The sequence below is a fragment of the Manis pentadactyla genome, chromosome 3, assembly GCF_030020395.1.
Source record: "Manis pentadactyla isolate mManPen7 chromosome 3, mManPen7.hap1, whole genome shotgun sequence".
In the NCBI taxonomy this organism is placed as follows: domain Eukaryota; kingdom Metazoa; phylum Chordata; class Mammalia; order Pholidota; family Manidae; genus Manis; species Manis pentadactyla.
Genome location: NC_080021.1, coordinates 22,306,436 through 22,332,611, shown reverse-complemented (window position 1 = coordinate 22,332,611; position 26,176 = coordinate 22,306,436). Strand labels below are relative to the sequence as shown.

Here is a 26,176-nt window from a genome sequence, read left to right as displayed (position 1 = left end):
TTACTGTAGAGGCTACCCCTTTAAGAACCGTAAGAGGAAATTGAAAATAACAACATGTCTAAGTCTCTCTGTTTCCAAATGGTGACCTTTGGCCAATGACCTTTGGTGACTGGGGGACATATTTGAACATTCGTCTGGGCCCCTCATTCGATGTTACTTCTGTGGTGTGGCCAGGATGCCCTGTAATTTGCACTCTTGCTTTGGGAAACCTCAGACTCAGAACTTCCCAGTAATTAGGGGGGCCCCCTAGATTCTTCTGGGTGTAATCCTGCCCACCACATGCATTTTAAGTGACCAAAGATTGTTTTAAGAAGGAAAAAAAGTGGCCAAGCTGTCCTTGCCTCATTACTAACCACTGGACTGAGATTCTAAAGAGATTACGCTTCCTAAAAACATCTGCGGTCTGCATGCGGGCGTGTTGGGCAATGGACGTTTTCTGACATAGTGAGTCTTGGAAACATCAAGAGAGAAGTTGAGAGGCTGCTTTGGGGCAGTGAACTTATTAGTCAAAGAATTACAATTTTCTGCCTTAGGGGAAATTTAACCTTATTTGCCAGAGGAACTGGTCAAAGTTTTGCTGATGTGTTTTTCTCTGTTCATCTCTTCCCTCCCTGTTCTCCTAAATCTCCCTGTCTCTTAATAAGACGTGATCCCTTACAATGATTACCAGCACTGAAGTGGAGCCCCTCCACTCTGCTTATATTGGCCTGGGCAATTGGCTGCAGATACAGAACTGTCCTGTTACCACCACCCCCCAGCCCCTGCCCCTAACAATGGGCACTCCGCTTCCCTGCCTCACTTGCTTCCCCACCTGCCCACTGCCACATCTCCAGATACATGCAAGGATAATACCAGGACTTAACCAAATCACACGTGTCAGTTGTAATACAAACTGACTGCTCCATGTCAGTCTGGATATAGGTATATGATGATGTGCCAAGAATTCATCCCAATCTTCCCTATGTGAAGGCTCAGTAATCATTCCTCTTTCCTGTCGCCACACAAGATTGATGGCATCTTTCTCCCTGATCACCCTACTCTCTATTCTTCCTCTGATCCCTTCACTTCCCTACTATTGCTGGTGATGGACTAATAACATGAGATCAGTTTTAAACATTTATTTTTCTTTCATAATGTTGCTGAGTTTTCAGGGTTCCTTTTGTAAATAAAACACATAATATATAAGCAATTGGCTGTGATTCTAGTTTTCTAACAATTTCTGCAATGTATCTGTCCCTTCCTTTTACTAACCCCCTGAAACCTCACGGGGAAGGTGCAAACCGCATGGCGGGTAAAGGTTGCTAACTGCTTTTTACCCAAGCAGGATATCTCTGTAGTTTAATGACCAAATCTATGTCTCTACGGACCCATATGAGGGAAGAATATCAACCTATGGTTCCTTGGTCCCATCAAGTCCCCACCCCACTCTTCCTCTCTAGCTCCCCATCCTGATCAGCCAGAATTCACCCCTGTGCAAGACGAGCTAGAAGCCATGGAGCTGTGGGGCTCTGGGAACTAATAGCCTCAGAAGACATTTGGAGACCACCTATAAGAACTCTTAGGGAGGCTCAGTCAAGAAGAATGTCACTATGTGGTTTGTATGCTACCTTTTGGGGGCTTGTTTCATCAGCCTAAATCTTCTGCTTGGATATTGTTATTATTATTATTAACAAGAAATTATATTTTTTTAAAAATCCCCTTAATCTGTGCCACCATAGGATTGATTTCTCATTGCCATTTTAATGGCCCACCAGATTATTTGTTTTTCCAGAGAAGAGTGATCAAAGGAAAACTGGCAAAAAAATCTGACCTATGTAATCCTTTCTGTTAGATGATCTCAAGTCCTGAAAGGAAACAAGACAGATATGATTGTATTCAAGGGAAATGGGATCCTAGCAGAAGAGGAATTCAGAGATTCAAAGATTATGCAATGTATCCCTTTTCCTTATAGCCTTGCTGAAAAGAAAAAGGGATATTAATGGAGAAACTACCTCTTGCTTAATTAATCTGTTCAACTCTGAGATCACTTGGTGACTGGTTTCACTGGTATCAAAGAATATGTGTTAGAATATAACCTTTCTTAGGTTGGTGATTTTAGAAATCGACTTAATTTTTCAGTTGTTTTTCATTATAAAAGAATAACTTTCTACCAGTTCTCATGCAAAGAGATCCAATTTTGATGAATGATTTATCCAGAAGTCCAAGTATTCCAAGGCTTGCCCTCCTTATCTACATGAATTACTTTGTACATGCAGATAAGTTTTTGCAAACCTGTTTTCATTCTCTCTTGTGAGCAAATAAAAATTTAAAACAATGTATGTGCATTCTTTCTACTGCATTTCTTAGTATCACATTAAACTTTTGTTGTCTTAGTTGTGTTTCAACCAGAAAAAACAACATGGTGTCCTTTAGACAGGCACTCAACTTTCATTCATTCATTCATTCAAAGTGTAGTAGGAAGCTTAGCAGAAGAAGCACTTGACTTGGGCATAAGAGACTGGTAGAATTTTGTCACACATTTATAACCCACCAGAGAAGCATGGCAGTGAAAATGTAAGACCAATGCTAAGTAAATGTTTACCAATGGTTGACTGAGGAGCCCATCTATCTTCTGGTATTAAGAAAACTTGAAAAAATCTAGAAGGCAGAGAGAAAATGAGGTTAAATCTAATAGACTGCAGTCCCGAAACTATGATTTGTCTTTTGCTCACAAAGGAAAAGTCTAGATATGTGAGAAAGATTTGAGTTCTACTATTTGCTTATTGAAAACAGAGATGAAAGAGAATCATCTGCTTAATCATGTATGCTCCTTTTCCTGTAGTTTCTCCTTAGTAACCACTAAGATTTTAAAGTAGAGATGGGGTCGTTTGTAACTGGAAGCTAGATCATTCCTGGGTCAGGAAGGTCTTCTGACCTTCTTTGGTTGCCCTCAGCACACAGATCTGGTTTAAGACCTTTCCAGCCAAAGGATTCAAACAAGTAGGGTCTACCTGTGAGCCTTTGGGGATCCAGACAGAGAGAGTCTTTTGGTGACTTTTCAGGAAATGAAAGAAGACAGTGAGCAAATAACCAAGAGCGGTTCCCTTTTAGTTACGGCATTTGATTCCACGTGCAGAAAGCAGGACTGATGAGGAGGAAAGCTTGCATGAGGTTGCCCAGGCTGGCCTGACCCAGGATCACCTGAGAGAACTCCTCCTTAAATGACTCGGGTGAGGCATTGGTAGCCTCATTGCTTTGTATCTCAGATTTCTTAGTCTTTCAACAGTGAGTAGAGAGAAGGCTATTCTGTGTGTGTTAGTGTTTGGACCTTGGAAATGCACAGTCCAATACTGTGTCATTCAGAAGACTCTTAGTTTGTTGTAAATGGTGAAGTATAAACCACTGGAGGTTCTAATCCATTCATTTCATTCTTGAGATGTGCAAATACACTTGTCTTTTATTTTTACTCAGTGATTTGAATTTGTTTATTTAAGCTACAGGGAAGTTCCATTAGTTTGGAATGTGTCATGTGATATACTCGGACCCAGTATATCAGATTTTTATTGAGTGAAAATAAAAGGTGTAACTCAGATTCAGGACTTTTGTGTTTACAGTACATTACCTTGTAATAAAAGCTGATTTTGAATTACATTTTTATTGACTTACCTATTTTGGCAGGAACACACATAACTTATAGTTTACACCATTTCTGAAAGTAATAAACATCATTTCCTTAAAAAGACATTAGTCTTCAGAATTTCCATCACTTTTGTTAGAAACTCTCAGTTTCCTTTGGGAATAATCATTTTAGGTGGTATTTTCTATTCAGAAGGACCTCAGTTTAATTCCAGGACAAACTCTCCCTCCCACTTTTTTTCCACCTCCTCGGCCCCACCCCATCTTTCCATTACTAATCATGCTGTGTGCCAGGAGTTATTTTAGTCTGAGGATGAAACCATGAACAAGAGAGATGTGGGCTTGTCCTCATGGAACTTGTTTAGTGCTGGAGAAAGACTGGAAATGGGCGAACAAACAAGCAAAATGCATTTCAAATTCTGATGAATAGTATGAAAGACACAGGACAAGTGCTGACACAGGAATATGAAGAGAGTATAAAGGAGGATCTGCTTCCAACAGGGGGACAGAGAAGGCCTCTCGGAGGTGCTGATGTTTAAGTTGAGACATGAAGATGAGAAAAGGCATGGGAAGAAAATGGAAGTACAGAATCTTGTCAAATACAAAGGCCCTTTTTCAGGAAGGTGCTTGTCATTTTCAAGGAACTAAAAGAAGGCCAGTGTGACATGAGACTAAATCAAAGAGTGAGTAAGTTAAGGCTGGAGCCCCCAAAGCAATGTAGACTATGTGCACCAGCTTAGTGATTTGGATTTAATTTTAAATTCCATGAGAAACAATTGAGGGGTTTCAGCAGAGGAGTGACATGATCAGGACATGTTTTAAGACAGTGGAGGGAGAACTCCTCTTCTACCAAGCCATGTTGCTGATCGTCTCTTCTGAAGCTGCCATTGAGCAGTTACTATTGGCCAGACCTCCTCCAAGGGCCTTAAATTTGTACCAGTTAGGTTGGGTTAGGCTCTGCTGTGGTAACAAAACTTCCTAACATCTCAAGAGCTTAGAATAATATACATGTATTTCTTGTTCACACAAGAGAGCATGGGTAGCTGTCCTCCAAGTCTTGGATCATTGTTCCAGCCACTTCTGTCCTGGATACTTCCATATTAACATGTAATTCTGTTATTGCCATGAGAAGAGAAGAGAGAACATGGGGAATCATCTCCCCCGGCTTCCTTTAGAAGTGACACATTACTTCCACTTGCATTTTATTGGTCTAAGGAAGTTGTGTGAGCACTTTTAGCTTCATATGAATGGAGAAATACAATCTTCCTATGTGCTAGGAAGTGAAAGAGAACCAGAAACATTGGTGAGAAACAATAAAAGCCACTACTTATGTTTTGACTCATGTTTTAGTTCACTATTTATCCTGGTCATCCCATGTGAGATGGGAGTACAGAGAAGTTATTTGCCCCAGGATACACAGCTAGAATTCAAACCTGCGCATTCAGGCTCAGGGTATGTCCTCTGTTAACCTCTAGGCTACTCTGCCTCACATATGGGTGGTTCTTAAAAGTTAATGGCAAAAAAAGAGTGGAGATGGGCTTATTTAAATACAGATTCCTGGGCTCTGAAGAACCCGCAAGGATTCTGTTCAGTCCCCCAGATTGGAAACTCTTTCTTTTTTTTTAACCAAGGAATTGGGCTACAGTTTGAGAAACACTATTTTGAGATCATTCTGTTGCACAAGTGGAGAATGGGTTGGAGGGGTTCATAGTGGATGAGAAAACATTAGCAATGCCTTGGCATGGTCTAATGAAAGATGGTAGAGGACTGAATTAAGTGGGTGGAATTGACAGGACCTGCCAATTAACTAGAAATAGAAATGAGAGGAATATATCTACGATAGCTCAGGTGTCTGACATAAGCTACCAGGTGGATGAAGATATATATAACCCTCTGGGAATTACAGATTTGGGGCCAGGAGGTTGAGTTCAGGTAAGGAGATAACTGGGTGTGAGGTGTGAAGCTGTTGAGTTGGAACCTGGGAGAGTAATCATGGCTACAAGTATAAATTTAAGAGTCATATGCAAGTAGGTAGTAGTTAAAAGGCCACAGGGATGAAAGATCACCTGGAGAGTTCCCTGCATTCTCTTATCCCTCTTTCATTTTTGTTTCCACAAATTCTCCAACCTGGTTTTTCCTAATTTATTTTGAAATGTATCTTTCAGCCAAATATTCTCCAGACTACTATAGCCACAGTGAACACCCTTGATGCATGCTCTTCCTTATTTCTCTATCATTGGCATGCTTTTTCTTCTTACTGAAAGGCCCTTCTTTTCTACCCCGCCATAGTTTAAATGATCTACTTACATTCACATTCTCAACCTTCAGAACTCAGCCAGGCTCCTCCTCCTATATGAAGACTTACCTGAACCCCAATGTGACCACCTGGATAACCTTAACAACTATGACACAACAGTCCCCTTTTCTAGCTAATTCTTTAACCTCTGTGTCCCATATTACTGTGTGCATTCTCTAAAAGGTCTTGGACTGCAGTGAGCTTAGCACTTGACAGCTGCTCAGTAAATGCTTATAGATTCATTCCATCCTAGCACAGTTTCATTTACAATTGAAGTCAAGTCATATACTCTGTCTACAGAGGAAAGAGTTTTCTTTCGATAGAAGCCAGAACATTTGGGAGATGGGAATAATGCCTAGGAAAGAATGATCAGCTTCTATGGATGCTTGTAAATTCAGATCTTTAAAAAATTTCAGAATGTGAGGAAGAGGTATTTAAATATTGTCTTCCTATAAATTTATTTATTCATGTGTTTATGTATTTGTCCCTGTCTCTGTGCACGTATCCAGCCATCAAATTTTTAATTAGTATCTGCCGTGGGTTCAGCATGTACTGTGCTAGAAAAGATTAGACAAATACAATGGTCTAGGAGCTTCCTAACTTCCTGCTCTGAGTGGAAGCAAGTAAGCTGATTTAGACCAGATTGTGAAACATCTAGCCCAGGCTAAACTGTTCAGATTTCTGCCTAAAGGCAATAAGAAGTACTGGGTATCTTTAAGCCAATGAGTGACCCAATTAGACTTATTATTTAAGGGCACAATTTTGATACAGTGTACAAGGTAGACTGCTGTGGGGAAAGATCAGGGAAGTAAGAAGATACTTCATGAAGACCTCCCATGTGCTTTGCTGCCTACTGTTCTGGATACTTTATATTCAGTTGAATTTCATAAATTAAGGTAAGTATTCCCTTTTTACAAAAGCTCAAACATATAAGGTAAGTACATATCCAAGTTTACACACTGTGGATAAAGTGAAGGTTCCTGTGGCCAGGATTCTCACCTGGCCCTGGTTGGCTAGCTCACTACACACACCTGTGGGCAATACATTGCTATCGACTCTATATAAAAGCTCTGCCCAGTTCTCTGGGTGACACAGTGGCACAGCTGCAAGGCTGCAGGAGAGCAGAGCAGAGGCTGGAGTGGTGGCAGCGCGGAGGACAGAGACTGAGACGGCTGCGGTGTAAAGAGGCCCAGAGGCAGAAACCGGCTCACTGCATGCAACCAAGTGGATGGGATTCTAGTGATTGACCTACCACTGTGGGAATAAAGTTGGATATAACCCTTTCACCCCAAGAACATTCTACTGTCATTTCTTTGGTCTGTTTAATCCATAGTGAACTTGTCTGGGGCTGAGACCCACTGGCCAGACGCACACATACAAAGAGGCAAAGAAGGGATTCTAACTCTGGTTTGCTCCCTGAGCTCATGGCCCCTGACCTGTATGTACCAGACTGCCTGTTGCAGTGGTCCAGAGGACGAGGGCCTGGCCCGCAGCACTGCAGTGGGATATGAGAGAAGGAGACAGCTTTGAGAACTGGGGATGAAGTACTACAGGCAGAATGTGATATTTGGTAACTGGTGGGATGGGGCAGAGCAGGCAGGAGGTATGAATGGCTTCAAGGTTTCAAGTTTTGGAGATTGAATGGTAATTTCACTAAGTGAGGTAGGAATTTGAAGACAAAGAGAGAATGTTTTTACAATGGCATGTTGGTTTTGAGATTTTCCTGCTTTTCCCAGAGTAAATGCAGTACTCACAGCAGATAGGATCTTAAGGGTAGGATGATTTTGGATGACTCATTTAAGCTGTAAGAGCTGGGCAGGATCTAATCCCTTGGGGCCTGTCCCCAACAAGAAAGGCTGTCCAGTTGCAGAAGGGAGGTTACCAAGGTATGAACCAAAATATTTGGTCTAAAAAAAAATCACAACTTTTCATTCTGATTTGATGGGGCACTGGAAACACTGATGTAAAGGGCTCATTTGTGCTAGACAGACACAGAATTCAGAAAAGTCCTTTGTTACCAAGTCCTGGTTATTCTGTGCTCTTTAGAAAAACTCTATCATTAGTAAAAATTAATATGTGAATATGCTTGCAATACATTTTTTAAAATCAGACTGAATAATTTAATTAGAAATGTGGCTGACATAAGATATTCAAGTCTATTGTTAAATGAAAAAAGCAAGTTGCAGAATATGGACAATATTTATTCTGTTCACCTTTCCATATTGAAAAATGAAGATGAATAAATTCCAGACACTTGGCCTCGGTTACCTCCTGTGGGGAACTTTCACTTTTTAAAGGAAAGGATAAAGTTAATGTTTAGCATTTCTATATTGTTTCAAAGATGTGCAACAAGCATGTGCTTCAGAAGTCTAAGACTTTACAGGAAAATCAAAAAAAGATTTTGGAATAAAGTTCTATACCATATACAAAATAATCTGTTACCTTTTTAATACCATCATCATGATTAATAGCTTGGAATAAGTGAAGAAAAAGAGTCATTAATGTTTAGAAAGGTGGTAGGCAAGGATAATTTTAAAAGCAGAATAAACAGTAGGCTAAGTGCATTACCAGGAGTGGTGGAATAATTTGCTTGTTCGGTGGCATTTCTAAATGCATAAAGATTAGTAATGATTTGTATTTTTCTCTGTATCTTGCTAGGTAATAAAAAAATACATGCTGGCATGAGTGACCATATTTTGTTTGTTTCTTTAATTGCATTTTATCTTATTGATTAAAAAATTATCTATGACCAATGCAGTGAAATTCAGCTTTATTAACCTAACTTAAAAGAAGTTTAATGAAATCCAGGGAAGTAAAAACCAAAAAAAGCTTTTCCAGCTCTAGAATGAATGTTGTATGGTAACAAAACAAAACTAACTGTTTAAGTCAAAAAAAAAGTGTGATTTATGACACCCTTATCTCCATTTCTCACTGTCCTGTTATCTGGTCCAAATACAGTGAATCCTGGTAAAAATTGTATCCCTGTTGTGCTCTAAAATCATGTTGCAGAATCATTAACCAGCTCAGTTTTTGCCCCAATAAATCATTATTATTTGAATGCGCTCAGTTGTTGAATAGATGTCTTAAAGAGAATTTGGTTATTAGAAAATTCATGTGTTTTCATTTTATCTGCCCTTTCTCATGTATATACTTGTATCATGCCTGTGAATTGGCAAATTTGGAGGCTGGAAGGATTGAACTTCACAATAGAGCTCTTTTTTTTTTGGGGGGGGGAGGGCATCTCTCATATTTATTGATCAAATGGTTGTTAACAACAATAAAATTCTGTATAGGGGACTCAATGCACAATCATTAATCATTAATCAACCCCAAGCCTAACTCTCAACAGTCTCCAATCTTCTGAAGCATAACGAACAAGTTCTTACATGGTGAACAAGTTCTTACATAGTGAATAAGTTCTTACATGGTGAACAGTGCAAGGGGCAGTCATCACAAACTTTCGGTTTTGATCACGCATCATGAACTATAAACAAGTCAGATATGATTATTCATTTGATTTTTATACTTGATTTATATGTGAATCCCACATTTCTCCCTTATTTTTTTTTTTAAATAAAATGCTGAAGTGGTAGGTAGATGCAAGATAAAGGTAGAAAACATAATTTAGTGCTGTAAGAGGGCAAATGTAGATGATCAGGTCTGTGCCTATAGACAGTATTAATCCAAGCTAGACAAGGGCAACAAAACATCCACAGATGCAGAAGATTTCTCTCACAACAGGGGGGACAATAGAGCTCCTTTTACCAACAGTCCATTTATCAGATTTGGACACCTCAAGCCGAAGCCCAGCTACCTGATCTGTTGCCAACCAGCTGTTTGCTCACGTTCTTGGCGTGCCACCAATGGTCTCTATCTCTGGTTCCACTTTCAAGTGTGAGCATGTTTTATCAAAATAGGAGAGAGCCACAACTCTAGTGACTTGAAAAGTTAGAAATGGACACAATTTAAAAGCTGGCTGTACAGGGAGCAGTAAGTCTGTGCACATTCTACAGCTCTGGGGAAATTTACTTTTCTTCTGAAATAGCTACCAGTCTGTATCTACCAGTTGTTTTCCGAAGGAAATGGTTATATACCTGTGTGGCTAAAGATGGTTTTCAAAGGATGTGAGGGATCGAAGTCACTGTTAACACTGAGCAGCTTAGCCATGTGGAAGTCTCCTGGGCTTCAGCGTGGGGATGGTCTTCAGTATGTGCTGACTTGTGTTCTTTTGGATGTAGAACGTGAAATAAGGATTTCAGTGCTGGTAGTTTATTTGGGAGGTGATCCAAGAAAACAGCAGAGCAAATGAGTTCCAGGAACAAGGAAAAGCCGACACAGAGGTGTATAATTAGGGTCACTGATGTAGGCCTTGGGGATTCAATCCATCCAAGACCTTTGAGAAATGAGAAAATGCTTCTCAGAATTGTCCCTGAGGTTGGGGGCTGGAGCTTTCTCCTCTGACTCTTGTCTTCCACTGGTTGAGCCTTTCTCTCCGTGTTAACTTATAACCTGAGGGGCTGTTTTTGCATGACAGGACTCTTGAGTAGGAGTATCTTGCATATATTTGAGAGCACACTGCCAGCAGAGGTGAGTCTGAACTCTCAGAATGGTCTACCATATTCTGGCTAAAGTCATCGGTAAGCAGAAGGGATCTGGAACAAGAAGGAAGAAATGTGAGTGGAGAGATGTTAAGAGACTGTTGCAGAGGCCCAGCTTATGTACATTTGAACTACTGAGATGTGTTTATGGAGCATCAACTATATATATCCTCGGCTTGTTTTAGGCACTTGGAATACACAACCAAGCATGACACACAAAAATCTCTGTCTCATTTAGTTTGTATTCTAGCGGGAATGACATAAACAATAAGTTAATAAGAAGATAGCAAGTATATTCCACTCTGGACGAGTCTTGCTGCAAAAAGGATCAAAGAAACGGGGGCACATAAGGTAAGAAAAGTGGGGTCATGAAAAAGATTTTTTACTTCCTTAGGAAGACTCAACAAATTTGTTTGCTTTTCTTCCTTATTTTACTGTCTTTGCATACTGGGGTGAGGGAAGCCAGGTGAGTGCCAAAGTGTTGGTTAAAGAATGGAAGTACATCATTTCTTCTTTCCTACTCTATTTAGTCTGTCAAAAATTCTACTGGCTCTACCTTAAAAACATAGACTCCAACCTCTTCGCCCCATTGCACTTTGGGTGGTTATGTTAAAAACACAAATATAACAAACATCCACTCCTCCCTGTCTGTTTCCATCACCTCCATGGTGGCAGAATACTTTCCAGGCCCTTGACCGCCTCACATTGACCTATAGGATGTTCGTGCACATAGCACAGTAGAGGTTTGAAATTTGCTTAGATTCTTCGGCTTGCTCTCTTGTGTTTTTGCCATTCACCATGAGAACGTGCCTCAGGTAGCCACTCGCCCAAGGACAGCTGGAGATGTGGAATAGACTGGGACCCAAGCATGGGCAAGCCCAACTGAGGCCAGCTGAACACTTACGCATATGAGAAAATAAAATTATTGTTTTGGGGTGTGTTATGCAAAATTACTGTGGCAATAGCCGAGAGATCTCACACCACCTACTAATAAAACATATTCAATAAGTTTGTTTTCCTTTATTAGAATGTAGACTCTGTATGCTGCTGACATCCTTTACACTGTGTGTTTTTTCTTAAAACACACCAAACACTTAACTCATTTCTCTGCAGGCACTGACTGGGTGTACACAGATTTAACTCAATTCTGATACTATTAACCTGGACATAGTGTCAGATTCTACAGGTTAGGGCTCAATCCCACAAGACTGCATAGTCAGTTGTGCTTCTGACTGGCTATAAATTAGAGGTTCCCATGACCCCCTCTGGGTTTGATTAATTCACTGAGTGGCTCACAAAGCTCAGGAAACCAGTTTACTAGATTACCAGTTTATTACAAAGGATCTTAAAGGATATAAATCGACAGCCAGATGAAGAGATATATAGGACAAGGTCCCAAATGCAGGAGCTTCTGTCCCCATGGAGTTTGGGGCCCAGCATGTCAGCCCATGGATGTGTTTTGGTTCACCAACTTGGAAGCTCTCCAAACCCTAACATTTGGGGTTTTTATGGAGGCTTCATTTGCAAAGGCATGATTATTTAAATATTGGCCATTGGTGATCTATTTGACCTCCAGTCCCTTTCCCTCCCTGGAGGTCAGGTGGGTAGGTACTTAAAGTTTCAACTTTCCAATCTCAGGGCCAGTTCTCCAGGCAACCAGCCTGCAAACTTTATTAACATAAAAGATACTGCGCAGGTCTCATCACTTAGAAAATTCCAAGAGTTTTAGGAGCTCTGTGCCAGAAAAGAAAGGAAGACCAAATAAAATATTTCTTACTAATCACAATATCACACTACAGTAGCAGGAAACTTTTATTCACATATCCATCTCAAACCCCTAAATAGTGTCTGGAATATAAATACTGGCTGAATAACTGAATGAAAACTAGCAGCTGATCCTTCATTAATATAGACTGGAGAGTTGGCAGATGAATCACCGCTTCCAAGTTTAGATTTCCAGATCATTTTTTCTGAAGAATACACATATTCACATTTCTCCATGATTTACTGACTGCATATACACCATGCTGGTAATAGTGCATAATAATAACTGGTAATGGTTTTCTAGCAAGTTATAAAAATGTTTTACTTGGACTTTGTAAAAAAGTCAATGACAGATGTTTTATACTCACAAATTCCTCTAAATATCAAGACCCTTTTTAGTTTTGTGATTGCTAAAGAAGATGCCAGAAGGCATCATAATTTCAGCTTGTTGACTCTAAGTGATTTAATATCGGTTGCCAAGCTGGAACTTCACAGCATCCATCTAGAAAGCACAGGTGTTCCACTAGAAACAGTACCGTCTTCTAGCAGCCACTGTTGGCAAGGCTTTAATAGGTATTAACTTTGGAATTGAAAAGTGAGGGTGGTAAAAGCAAAGTTAAGCCTTGAAATAAAGATTTGTTTGAAATCAAACAGTTTCTCGTGGACCAAATGGCAATGATACAAATTTGTGTCTCCTTCCGAGGTCCTGTTTACGCTGTCTTCATGTGGAAAATGTCTCCTAAACAAACCTTCGTGGCAACCAGCCTAACAAAAGTTGGCTCTCAGGGGAAGTGACTGTTTTACCAGTAGCTGATCTGTGATTTCCATTCTTCTACAGCAAAGCCCCGAACAGTAGTGATGCAAACTAAACTCTCCTATTTCAGATTTTTTGGGCAGAGAAAGAGAAATGCCATTTCTCTGCAAGAGCCTGTATTTAAGTTGAAATGGAGTCTTAATGTCTGTTTTGGAAGGATTATACCTTCTTAAATAGGGTTCTATCCAATTCAAACTTAGCCTTGCAGAGATTGGTAGCAGAACTCCCCCTGGGGCTTTTGGGCTTTGCAGACTCAGAACTTGCTACCTGTTCCATGGGGTAGTTTTCAGCCAGGACAGTCCTGGACATTTAATGTTGTTCTTGGCTGAATGTGGGACTAACCCCCTTCTCCAGGAGAAGGTTGGAAAACAAATCATGCAGCATAGAAAAAAGATGCGGCACAGGCATAGTGATAGTGTCTGTATCTGGCTAGGAGGGAATTAGCCATAAAAGACGGGAAGTATAGTAAGAATCTGATAACCGCAATTTACATGCATTTTTTTTAACCTCCTTCATCTAGGTTAAACCTTACAAGTAAAACAAAATTCTCTTTTGAAGCACTTTTAATGATGGTAGCATTGATTCATTACAATCCTAGCCTCTGGGCCAGACATGGCCCAGCTTGTCTTAAACCAAGAGACGTTATTTATCAATCTTAACTATCATAGTTCTCTATTCACTTTATAAATGTATAGTTGGAATAGAACAGGAAAGGAAAGGATTGCATTCTGGGCAAAGGATGGCTTTAAAGACCTGCTTTAGAACCTAGCTTTATCTTGGCCCACCTGCTAGGTCCTGATTGCACCCGAGAGATAGCGCACCCACACCTGGAGCTGAGGGCAGGCTGTTGAACACTGCTGCTATGCCCGTTCAGGAGGCCGAGCAGGGAAGTGCTCCTTACTCTCACCCAGCCATGACAAGCAGATGGCACCAGATTTCTGTACAGTATCTCCCATGTGGCCTCTTCTGCTGTGGTTGGAGAAGTGTGACCTCTTAGGACCCTGGAAGAAGCCAGCGTTTACAGTGAGTATAGCTGTCTGTCCTATAACGTGGTGTATACATTCCTAAAAACATAACCTTTGCGTGATGAAATTTTGCACTCCAAAAATAACAGGGCTTATGGGAAAACAGAGTTCGGGCAGAAAACTCAAACATTGTGCCTTTGTTTAAGCAAACTACCACACTTTAAACATCCTAGGTTCCTAAAAAATCATTATAGTGATATAGAATGTTATTTTGACAGGACATGAAGTTTGCTTGGTGGAGGTTTTAATAGTGAAGAGTTGTGGCTTTGAACTATGAATAGGTGGAGGGAAGATTATTGTTTTTCAAATGAAATGGGATACCAGAGTGGATGACTGCGGCTTACTGTCTTGTTTTTCATTCCTCTAAACTGGCTTAAAAGAAATCCAACTTTTATTGTTTTTTTAACTGCCCCTTCTCACGAGGAAGCTGTCTGCAGGGCCCCAGATGAGATCAGATGACAAAGCGCTCTCCTGCTGCTGCACGAGGTCTGCAGGTATCTCCCACCTGCGGCAAACGGGTGCCTGGCAGGTTTTCAGGTCCCCGGAAAGCAGGTGATTACTGGGAGGTTAAGATTAAGGTCTGGTTTCTTTTGTTTGCAGTGTCGTTTCCTGTGCTCAGCAACTTGATTATTGTCGGCTGCCTGGCTGTTGCAGTATCACATTTTCTCTCGTTTCGAAACTTCAGGATACTTAAGGCTTTTCTTTTTTCCTTTGCCTACTTATCGGCAGGACACTTACAACTGTTTTACTAAGAAAGTGGAGCAGGAGATGCACCTGGGTAAAATGGCGAGAGGTGTTTTGTATTACTTGTCCACGGGTCATTATGCTCAGCTGGATGGTGTTTCACACTTACCTGGTGTTACCCAATCGTGCAACACAGAGGCACCTGGTGAAAACTGCATATGAACAACTATAATTCTGGTTTTAGTGGTTTGATTCTTTATTTGCACATTACAGATACCAGTAACAATGGAATATATAGCAGCTTTCTTTTCCTCATATGATTCTTGGAGTAATTAGGGCTTCTTTTTCTGTAAGAATTCTCATTTTTTAAAGTTCTCTTGTTTCTTGAATTCATTTTACTTCAGTAAGAGCTATGATTCCGGTGGTCTGGCTTTTCCTCCCTCAGATTACTGAGTCCAATACAGGGAGTTGTGATTTGCATTTGGCTGCTTGTGGCTGTTCTTGCAGGCACAGGTGTGGGGAAGTTGGGGTTCCTATGGCCAGGATCCTCACTGAACTTAAACCACCGGATGATGTAACTGGCCTGTTGCTAGGCTGCCGCTTCCACACCTTTAGGCAAGAAGCTATTATTGCGCTAAATAGAGGGCTTGGCCCAGTGCTCTGGGTGGAGGCAGAGATGCTAGTGCTCGACCTACTGCCGGGAGAACAAGCCGGGTAATAAACCCTTTCACCCCGAAGAAACATTCTACTGTCATTTCTTTGGTTACACTGAATCCACAGCGAACTTGCTGGGGGCTGAAACCCATTGGCCAGACAACAGGTCGGCAAATGGGAAGGCAGTGTAAGGTCTAATTGTTTCTTCTTCTGAAGGCCATTTACTTGGTGCAAAACCTCCCTGTTCTGGTTCTCCCCAAAATGGAGTTAGCTCCCGAGTGCATGCATGGAGGAGCAAAGTAGTCGACCAATACGTTTAGTTCTACATGGCTCTGCAGGACGAGGTGGCCCCTCCCCTGCCACAGGGGCTCTCCCACACAGCAAATGAGCAGCTTATAGTGTTTAGTCTCAATATTGTTATCACATATTTAATACTATGATAACTGGGCTTGATGAGCATGTTGCTGTATCTCACCTCTTCAAATCCTGCAGTTTGTTAGAAACAAGGGCTTTCTTCAACGAGCCTTTCTCAACCAAGACATACGTGAAATAGTTTTAGGTGCCTAGATACACCAGACAAAATTTTGTCTCTATCAAAGCTGCTGCATCAGGAGCTGGGGGTTATTTCACATTGCCTCACACCTAAGATTACTGCATCCAAAGGAAGGAGTGGAGCTTCTTTTTGGTTCAACAGTTTAAAATGTAACTACCCCTTTCTTGTGAATTGTAGCTGTTGACCTGTACTAGGTCATGCTTGAGGTATTACAGAATTTGTGATACATAAACACAAATACTTGCTTTTTCTCATGCAGCAGGGGCTAGGTCCATGGCCTTTTGAGCCAGGCTCCCTGGATGGACATCCTGACTACTACTCAGCAGTTCTGTGACCTTGGCCAAATAAGTTACTGTACCACCAGTGTGCCTATTTTGAAATGGGGAGGATAATGCAAGGTACATTATAGGGTGGATGTATGGATTAAATGAATTAATTGGCATAAAGCAGTTATGTTTGACATATTGACAGGTGCTGGCTAGCAGTGCTTCATATTCAATGCTAGTTGCTGTTTTCTCCTAAACATGCTAATGTGAAATGCATACAGTTACAGCAGCACTTCTGACACCCAGGTGCACTTACTTATAAGCCTATCTACAGCTCCTGTCCACTCTGCAAGACTGTATGCTCTTTGTGGGGCACAGAGGTGCTGGGGCAAGAACCCGTTTTCCTAGTGCCTACCCCTGTGCCTGGCATATAGCAGGACTTACTACATGTCTGCTGAATGAATGGGAAAGTGGTGTGAAACTCATTCCTTGTTTGGCTAGGGCAAAAGAAGAAAAAACTACCATTAAAATGCCCAAATGCAGGTGCTTAGCATCTGACTTTCTAAAGAAGGGATTTTGCTAGAGATATGTCCCCATAGCCCAATCTCATGGCCAGTGTGACGTGAATAGGAGCCAGTAGGAGACATAGAGACATAGCACAGGGGTCTGCAAATGCTTTATAGGTGGGGCAGTGAGATTTCTAGGGAGTAGATAGGTATTATTTTGTTATTTTGGTGCCATGGAATCCAAGAGGCTATACAGAAAAAAGATGATTGCAGTTTGTAAATACTTCAGGGAAAACTTTACCCTACTGAGCTGAAAGGATGAACTTGTATGTGAGGTTAGATGAAATAGTCACTGAAAGGAAAAGCGGACATGGGCTTGTTTTTCCAGGTGCAAGAACAGTGACCGGAATTTGAGGACATCTGCAGGGATGGGCACTTGCTGGTGGCTCTAACTGTTGAGTTATCTAGGGTTTGTTTTTCATTAAGTCCAAAATTGAAAAGTTAGCCAAGTAAGCAATCTTATTCTCATCATCTTTTATAATACGCAAATCAGATCACATAATAAAACAACTCTACAAAATAATGTGTTTTAATGCAATTTCCTATTGAAGGAATATCCCTCCCTGACCTTCCGTCATAAACTTCCAGCTCCCATAGCAACTTTCTTGTCAAAATGCAGCTGTTGCTTCACTGGGCCTGTAGGTTAGGAGAAACTCCTCAGGAAGAATTCCAATTACTGAAACGTGATTTTCTGCAATTTTCATTTTCCTATAGCCGGTAATCTTCAGGACTGAAAGAGATAAAACCAATATGTATTTCATTGTTAATCATGAATTTTCTCCTACCTGACGAAGGAAGATTATTTTGCCCAATTTAAAATGAACGTAATTGTTTATCAAAAAACATCTACAACATTATACCTAGATTTTTGGTGAACACCAAAGCCAAATCACATAAGTGGAATGGTGAAGTGACAACTCCCAAGTTCTTTCAAGAGTATAAATACAGACCACCTTGTGCCTATGAAGGAATGTATTTAGTAACTTAAACACTTGAATTCAATCTCTCTGTTGTATTTTAAATATTCTTTCATGAAGCTCTTTGCACAGAAACGACTGCTGTGATCTTAAAATCCACATACATAAAGGCAAATTTTGTAGGAGTAATTTCCCTATTTTTATTATTTTGTCATATGCTTAATTTTCATTGATACATATACGGAATATATTAATACCAGCTCTTTGATATTTTAGTTATATACATAAAACTAGTCTTTCCTCATTTATGCATTTATTGGATTAATCATGCCTGAAAGTTGCTTCCAATATTAAATTAAAACACAGAACATTTTCAGGGAAATGTGATCCCTAGTGTTAAATGGAGAAAACGAAATATAGTCAAGTATAAAATGCAAAAATATTTAAAGTGCCCTTTATTTTTTATACACAGTGTATTTGTAGGTGCTGAGCTGGTATGGAATTTTTAATAAGGAACTTAGTAACAAGTAAACTAAATAGATATTTTTGAAACAGCTGTAAAAATATTCCATAGTCTGAGCTCCTTTAAAAAGTAGATGAACTCTGTTCACCCCGGAACAACTGCCCTAGTATCTTTCTACATTTACAGGCTGTTTTCTTAAACAAAATACTCACAAGATACCAGATAGCCCAGCTATGAAGACCAACAATCTACTGGCTAAGCAAATTATCTCTATTATAGTCTAAAGTTACTATTTAACGCCAAGGGACACAGGCACTGATCTGGGAAAACGGCCAAATGTGCTTCACTTCTCAGCCAGTCTATAACAAGAAGAGAAAGTACAGAATTTTTGTCACTGTTGAAATCTCTTTCCAAATATAAAAACTGCATCCAAAGTCTGGGGAATGACGGTTTGATCCAATAGCTGCCGGCGGCTCCCAAGTGTACCTGCTCATCTGTGGTGTGTGACTCAACCCAGTCACAGCTGTGCCCGGCCGGGAGACGCGAGCACACTTGGAGTGACGGTTCACTCTTGCGTTCACCTGGTTCACGTCCTTAGAAAAAGGTGCTGAGGCCACTGGAAGGAAATTCCAAGCTAACAGCCTCCCAAGAAGTCCCTGCAACTTCACTCAACAGAAGTAAATGTGCTTCACCACAATCTAGTTATTTCCACACCAAAGGTTAATTTATTAATTAACAAAGATAAAAGCACCTTTCAATGGAATTTAGGAGTAAAAATGGAAATGTGGGTAAAAAAGTGACTCTGTCATGTAAAAAATATAGATAGTGGCCTAAAAACAGCAGGCACCATGGGCCTAATAAAGACCAAATTTGTTTCAAGGTGTTTTTGGCAGAAGTGAGGAGGTTGAAGACGAGGGCTCTGCTAGGGCTACAGTGATGACTGAGAAGAGAGGACAGGGTCAGGATTTAAGAGGCAGAAAAATACCCTGTTGGGGGGCAGGGCAGGAAGGGAGGAGGACGGGACCACAGACATGATGGAGGAAGGAGCTACAGGCAAATGAGGATGCAGGGAAGACTACAACTTTTCAGTCTGAAGCGCTCAGTAAATAACAATGCTATGTACTTTTTCAGGATAGGGAATACAGGCAGAAGGACAGACGCTGAAGGGAAGGAGCCTGGTTTTGAATATGATGAAATCTGGACACGGCAAGCAGCTAGCAGTTAGGATTCAGAACTTAGGAGAAATGGGGCTAAGGGGAAGACATCCGAGAGTCTAACACAGATTCCTTCTTTTCCATCCCATTTCCACATATCAAGAGGCCTTGCTTAAAAAATCTTCAGGAACTCTCCACTGCCTTGTCAAAATTCAAACGCCCTATAATTCAACATATAAGTCTCCATGATATGGCCTCAGTTAACCTTTCTGAGTCATTCTTTCTACACCCTGTCCCTCTGCGTTCTTGTACCATTACACTATTTGCTATTGTTCAGATAAAATCTTTCACACCTCTGGACTTGGGTAGTTGAGATTTTTTCTGCTTGTAATATCTCTTATCTTTCCTCTACCTGGTGGACTTGACTAATCCTTCAAAATCCACCTCCAAAATCACATCTTTTTGGAAGCTCTCCACAACTCTTCCTTTCTTAGGCAGGGCTCCGTTCCCTGAGATTGCCAAAGTACTTCGGGCATTCTCCTATTCCAGTGTTTCTCAAATCATACCTGCCCTTATGTAATAAACTGCCACTTACGTAAGGCACATATGCTGAGTGCTTATTAGACGCCATGAAGTATACTAACTACTTCACAAGTATTATCTCATTTTATCCTCCTAACTACAATATGAGAAAGACACTGTTATCAACCCCATTTTACAGCTGAGAAAACTGAGGCTTGGAGGGGCCGAGTCAACTGGTCTAAGGATACACAGCTAGGAAGTAAATGGTAGGAATCCAGTGTATACTTTTTGATTCCAATGCTTGCTAGCACTGTTTTATTCTACATGATTCCTATTAGGCTGTTGGTTCCTTTGGAGGCAGGGTCTCAACATAACTGATTGTGTACTTTCAGAAATCAGACTGTGCCAACATGTAGTTGATGCTTGTAAGGTATTTATCATTAAAGTACAATGATGCCTTGAAAATACCACTTTGTTTGCAAACTCATATTTTTCTCTTTTTACTGAAAATGAATCAGGATCTTTTGCAGATGGTTAATTTGCTTCCAAGGGGGGAAAACAGTATCATGGCCAAGTGACTAGATACTTCAGATGCTGGCATAGCTAGAAACATCAACTTATACTGGAGACAATTAATAATATTAACGTGGCTTTAGGATGTACCCCAGATGGTCCTATTTCACACTCTACACATACAAACGAAAGCAGGCACACATGCAGTGCATGTATATTGCTTCCGCCCTTTCACAAAAGAAGGAAATACAACGTAAGAAAGGGGAGAGGAGGTCTATTTACCTGAGAGTTTCTACAGCTTTGGTGGGCATACGCATCACTTGGGCTCTTGTAAAAATGCAAGATTGGATTCAGTTTGTCTGTAGATGAGTCATGATTCCGCCTTTCTAACAAGCTCCCATGATTCAGCATTTCTAACAATGCTGGTCCACGAACCAATGCTGACTAGCAAGGGTTCACCTCAGACTTCAGGCAGAGATATTCGTGAGACAAAGGAGATGACTATTTGAAGATGTTGAGGAAGCAAAAGAAGCATCTTCAGCAAGAAATTCTAAGCTTAACAAAAGGTGACGCACGTCTTCCTTGGCTCGAGGGGATTCCATTTGATGTATTTCCTTCCTGGCTCTTTACCCACCAGAAGTTATTAAAAGGCAGTTTTATGCTTTTCTGATACAATAATTTTTAATTATGATGACCTGTACTGAGGCTGGATACTGAAATTCTTTTGGCATCTTATCATCAAAGAAAGATTAAATTGTAGTCCATGTAGCTTTAGTAATTGAGTAAGTGTCACCGTATTTAGGTTCTTCAAAATCCGTAATCCATAAACCAATAAAATCTTCTAATCCATATGTGGTACCACTCTATTAATCAGAATTGAATTCTCACATTGTGGTGCTTACTTATTTATTCTAGTATATTTTAGATCTAACTAATCTCTTTATTAAATAATTTCTAAAAGCAAGAAACTTGGCATCTTGTATATTGCTTTTTATACTATGGATGCCTAAATGTTTGAAACTTTGATGAACTTAAACGAAATGGCTTAATCCTTTGCCAGAGGGATGATGGGTGAATTTCTGGTCTATATTTGCCTTAGTTCTTTGTCACTCTTTCATTGCAAATAAAAAATTATGAAGTTTTAAAATAAAATACTACATAAGGTTAATATATTTGCAAATAATAACAGTATTCTAAAATAATCTCAGGAAACCTATGAAGAGACATTTCAAATACTGTTATAGAAAGCTACTATCTATTAATTTTTGCTGTTTTCATAGAAATGTACTCCTTGACAGAGAAGTTTTATTTTTAACAAAATTACCATGGTCTTTTCTTTATACATGTAATACGTAGTATCCAAAATCGGATGTATCAGAGTTGCACTAAAGATCAGATTAAGAAAAATGTCTGTTTTACCTGTAGTTAGTTATTAAGAAAGACTTAAGTAAGCAACAAAGACCAAAATATGAATTTATCACACTTCATTAATTAAGTCTATTCGCCTTTCAGGGAGGTTAAGATTCTGCTCATTTACTCATATAGCAAAGACTACTGAGTGTCAGGCCAGATGAGCGCACTCGAAACAGCAGTGAGCAAGACAGAGCCCTGTGTTCAGACAGTGCATTTTCTAATATAGGAAACACACACACACACACACACACACACACAGTCTTTGACCTTCAAGTGAATGCTAAATGTTTTAAGCTTTCATGTATGTGATTACAGTATATTTGGGAGATTAGTGAATCTTTAAAGAATTATCCAACATAAGACTTTCTTTAATTCATTTTCTAAATTGTGGTAAACTTTCAGAGTTATTAAATTTTCTACACCAACAACTCATTTACCATTTAATACTTGTACTGCCACTCATTAAGATGAAAACAGGTATGTGTCAAAAATTCAGAGCCTCAAATCCAGAACACAGAAATGATAGAGGCCAATATGTTTAAATTACCTTAAAAATGGTGACAATTCCAGAAAAGAATTTATCTTTTGACTTTAGGAATAATCAGTTTGGCTTGTGAATAAAATGAAGTATAAAGCTATAAAACCAATAGTTTATGTCATAGTTCAATTAGAGATACTTAATTATTCATCCCATTAATAATTTATTTTCCAAGAAAAAAAAAGCATTCGAATTTCAGTTGTAAATCCATGAAATTTTTTGAGTATAACATAAGTAAATGTAATAAATCTCAAAAATCTTTTATTCTCCCTCAGGTCTGATGTCTTTTCACACCTAAATAACATTTAACAATTATAATGCCTACTTCAACAAAATAAAAGACTAGAATAAAATTTTGACAATGGAGTAATCATAAGAACAACAAAAAGTCAGTTTGATTGATGTTTAAGTCATTTCCATTGTATTGATGAATTATTTACAGTAAACCATTATAGGAAATCTGACATCATACATATATTCCTTGAACTAAAGTTGTTACAGGTAATAATAGTAAGGCAGAGTAATGGTGACCCTATATTCATTTCCCCAGATACTGTGATACCAGCCTGATCAGAAAAAGTTCAACAGTGATTTAAAAAAAAAACTAAACTCATAAAAAGGTTAAGAATTTTTAAAATCAAATTATTGTTTTTTCAATTGAAATTAGTAGGAATTATTATAATCAGTTATCCCTTTTAAGTCATAAACTCTATTGGCTAGAGATGTAAATGATTGGATTTTCATTGTTTTAAACAGAGATTGCTTTTTTTTCTAACAACCAGTCCTAATCTGTTCAGATCCAAAAGAACAGTACAGTTTAGGATGACTAATTTGAGCAAAATTCAGTACTGGAAATACTGAGGCCTATGATTTAAGCCAATGCTGAGCTGGTTGAAATAATGGGAAAGTTGGAACATAACCTTGTTCCCCAAGTCCAGCTAGTAACTTTTGCCTGTGAAAAGCAGCAAATTAAGTTAAATCTTGCAGGAAAATGCCACATGACTAGAATAGCATAAAATTATGGAAAATCTTGAAGATGTCCAGATCCCAACTTCTTATGGGTTCTGAAAAGGTAAGAATCCTTCTCTACTGTTTTTAAGTAAATTAAATCTCTGATGTAAAGCACATTTTATAAAGACAGATAAAAATATTTTTTCCTGGGTATTGATTTAACTAAAACATTATTTGTAGATTTTTAGGATTAATAGCTTTTATATTAGAGGGCATGCACTAAGCTTAAATTCTTGCTATCTTCTAGAGCTATAGACAGGACAGGATGCTCACCATGTCCCTTTTCTAATGTTCCTGGCACCTGTTTTCCTTTTACAGAACTGAATGTATTTTCTATTAAACACCCCAAACCTGATCCTGCTTTCAGCAAGGACAATCCCAGGGCTAATCACAGCTGTCCTCACACTTGCTCACTCTCTTCTGTGCAGGCACACTTCTAATGCCATACTCTGTAAAAAGTACTAAACACCAGGAACATGGGTTTCATCAGAAACATGTTTTCAAGTATTTACAGATGCTGAAACTTTCCACACTTAGTTTCTATACAAAGGTGAGAGTATTGCTCAAAATAAAGTATTATAGATTAAGTGAGTGAGGAATAGAAAATACATGTCTTTTTTGGTTTTGTTTTGTCACACCCTCTATGGATAATTTGAAGCAATTCAAGTTGAAATTTTCCATGTACCTAGTTTTTCTTAAGAAAAGCTCTCCTACAAAATTTTGTAAAAATTAATATTAAAAAATGTTAAAAATCCAAGTTTTGTTTTTACACTACCATAATGAAAATTTTCCACTATTGTGACAGCATTATAATTTCCATGAGTTCTGTGATTTTGTAATGTGTTAGCAAATCTGCAATGATTATGGAATTTATTGATAGTACTGAAATAAATTACCATTAGAAAACTACAATCTCAGGCAACTGACTTGAGAAAAAAGGATAATGTGATTGTTTTCTCTTTGAAAACTGAACTCTAAGTGTATACCCTACAATCACCACTTGTGCAAGGCAGACACACATCTATTTTATACCATCAAGAAGCATAACTATACCTTCGTAACATATTCTAACACAATTTATGTGTCCATAAGATGTACAAAAATACTAAGATGATATCAATAATATCCACTAATTTAAAAAGTGAGGTATAGAGGCAATATTTCTCATATAAGAAAATGGCTTTTAATTAGAAATATTTATAGTTTTCTCATAAATATCAGCTTTTTTCCTTCTTGTCTAGTATCATTTATAAGAAAACTAGCATAACAAAATCTAACATATGCTGAAATTAGGTCTGAGGGAATATAACTTTTCTAAATGCTTTAAAATAATTTAAATGAAATCCTAACAATGGTAATTTTTAATTAAGATTAAAACACTTTTGTCAATTACCTACTGGGTTCAATGCTTAGTTTGATAACTGTTAACTTTTGGATCAAAAGCTTTTGTCTCTAATAGAAAAGCTAGTGAATATACATTTAACCAAAAGCTAGTCATAGTTTAGATTAGAAAATGTACATTTCTATACTATAAACATATTTTAAGTTTTATTGATAGAGGAACAAAAATTAAAAGAAGCTATCTTTGTGTCTTTTATTTATGGTGCAGTCCAGGTACATCTGTTTCAGTCAAGTCTCTGCAGATTCACCATTAGATCTGTCTGGAATAAATTCCAATCACTACATTCCAAAGCAAGATTATTTTCTTGGCTTAGCTGTTTTGGGTGGAATGTAAGCATATTTTAAGCAGGTTCCTTTTCCAAAAGGAGAAAAAAATTTTTTCCTCATGAAAGCAAATCTGTCAGAAATGTGAAATTCCATTTTCAATGGATTGCATTGCATGGAGTATCACAATTTTAATTCCAATTCTAATGTATATAATATTTAATACTAGGACTTTGTGAAATGGCAAACAACTAAAAAATCCATTAAGGTAGTTACTAGCCACATGTAACTAGAGGCTACTGAAATTTAAATTAATTAAAATCACATAAACTAAAAATTCAGTTTCTCAGCCACTAGCCACAGTGTAAGTACTCAAGAGCAAAATGTTGCCAGAAGCTACTGTATTAAACAGCTCAGTTATAGAGTTTTTCCATCATGTGGAAAGTTCTATTAGATAGCCCTGAGCTAATGGGGATCATCTATTCTTGGTTTTGGTTAGTGCAAAAATGCATATGTTTTCCTAGACACATGTATCCCACAGTAATAAAAACTAACTGGACTTGATGTCAACTCTAAGGTTCAGAAGAATGAAATGTTGAAGGATTTACATTAAATAGTATACCTATAGTATGGTATAATCTCAAATTGTAATATGTAAGTGCACACCCACATTGTTGTTTTGGGAACACAAGTTGATACAGATTGTGTAGCTACTTGTAAGGAAATATCACAACTTCAATATAAAAGCATAAAGGATAGCCTGGTATCTAATGCATATTCCTTCTACAGGGAAATTTGGAATGAAAAGAAGGGGCAGGAAAATCCATTCTCAGAGTAGTAACTTGAAATTGCATCAAGTTGCTCTAAGTCTCCTTAAAAATAATTATAGAAAAGGCCTTTCTCAATTCCATTAGTATGAAAAAAGCACCCAAGTCACCTTCTAATTTGTACTCTTTGACTATAATAACACAAAATATCTGTTGCAAATGATTATTACATTACTATACTGCCTGGTTTTTAACTGCTGTACAATATACTTTAGAATACTCATGATACATAACTCCGAGTGCATAATATATGTTTGCTCACATACTTGAATAAAGAGCACCTCTGGTATTTCTAGTTAAAAAAAAATATCACACCCC

At 38.8% G+C, this 26,176-nt stretch overlaps 2 protein-coding genes across 4 annotated transcripts in view; one reads left to right on the top strand and one right to left on the bottom strand.

Moving 5' to 3' along the window:
- Positions 1-2,316, top strand: part of COL14A1 (collagen type XIV alpha 1 chain) — a 239,414-nt gene extending 237,098 nt beyond the window's left edge. For 2 of the 3 annotated variants that reach the window (XM_036876369.2, XM_036876368.2), the window contains exon 48: positions 1,440-2,316. In XM_036876369.2, the coding sequence (XP_036732264.2) occupies positions 1,440-1,519 (80 nt within the window). In that variant the 3' untranslated portion in view covers positions 1,520-2,316. Of the gene's footprint in view, positions 1-644 lie in introns of all 3 variants that reach the window. The other variant, XM_036876370.2, reaches the window with a different exon arrangement.
- A 14,973-nt stretch (positions 2,317-17,289) lies between these two features.
- MRPL13 (mitochondrial ribosomal protein L13) overlaps positions 17,290-26,176 on the bottom strand; it is a 39,815-nt gene continuing 30,928 nt past the window's right edge. Inside the window, exon 7 of the mRNA XM_036876424.2 lies at positions 17,290-17,565. Within this exon, the coding sequence (XP_036732319.1) occupies positions 17,544-17,565 (22 nt within the window). The 3' untranslated portion in view covers positions 17,290-17,543. The remainder of the gene's footprint in view (positions 17,566-26,176) is intronic.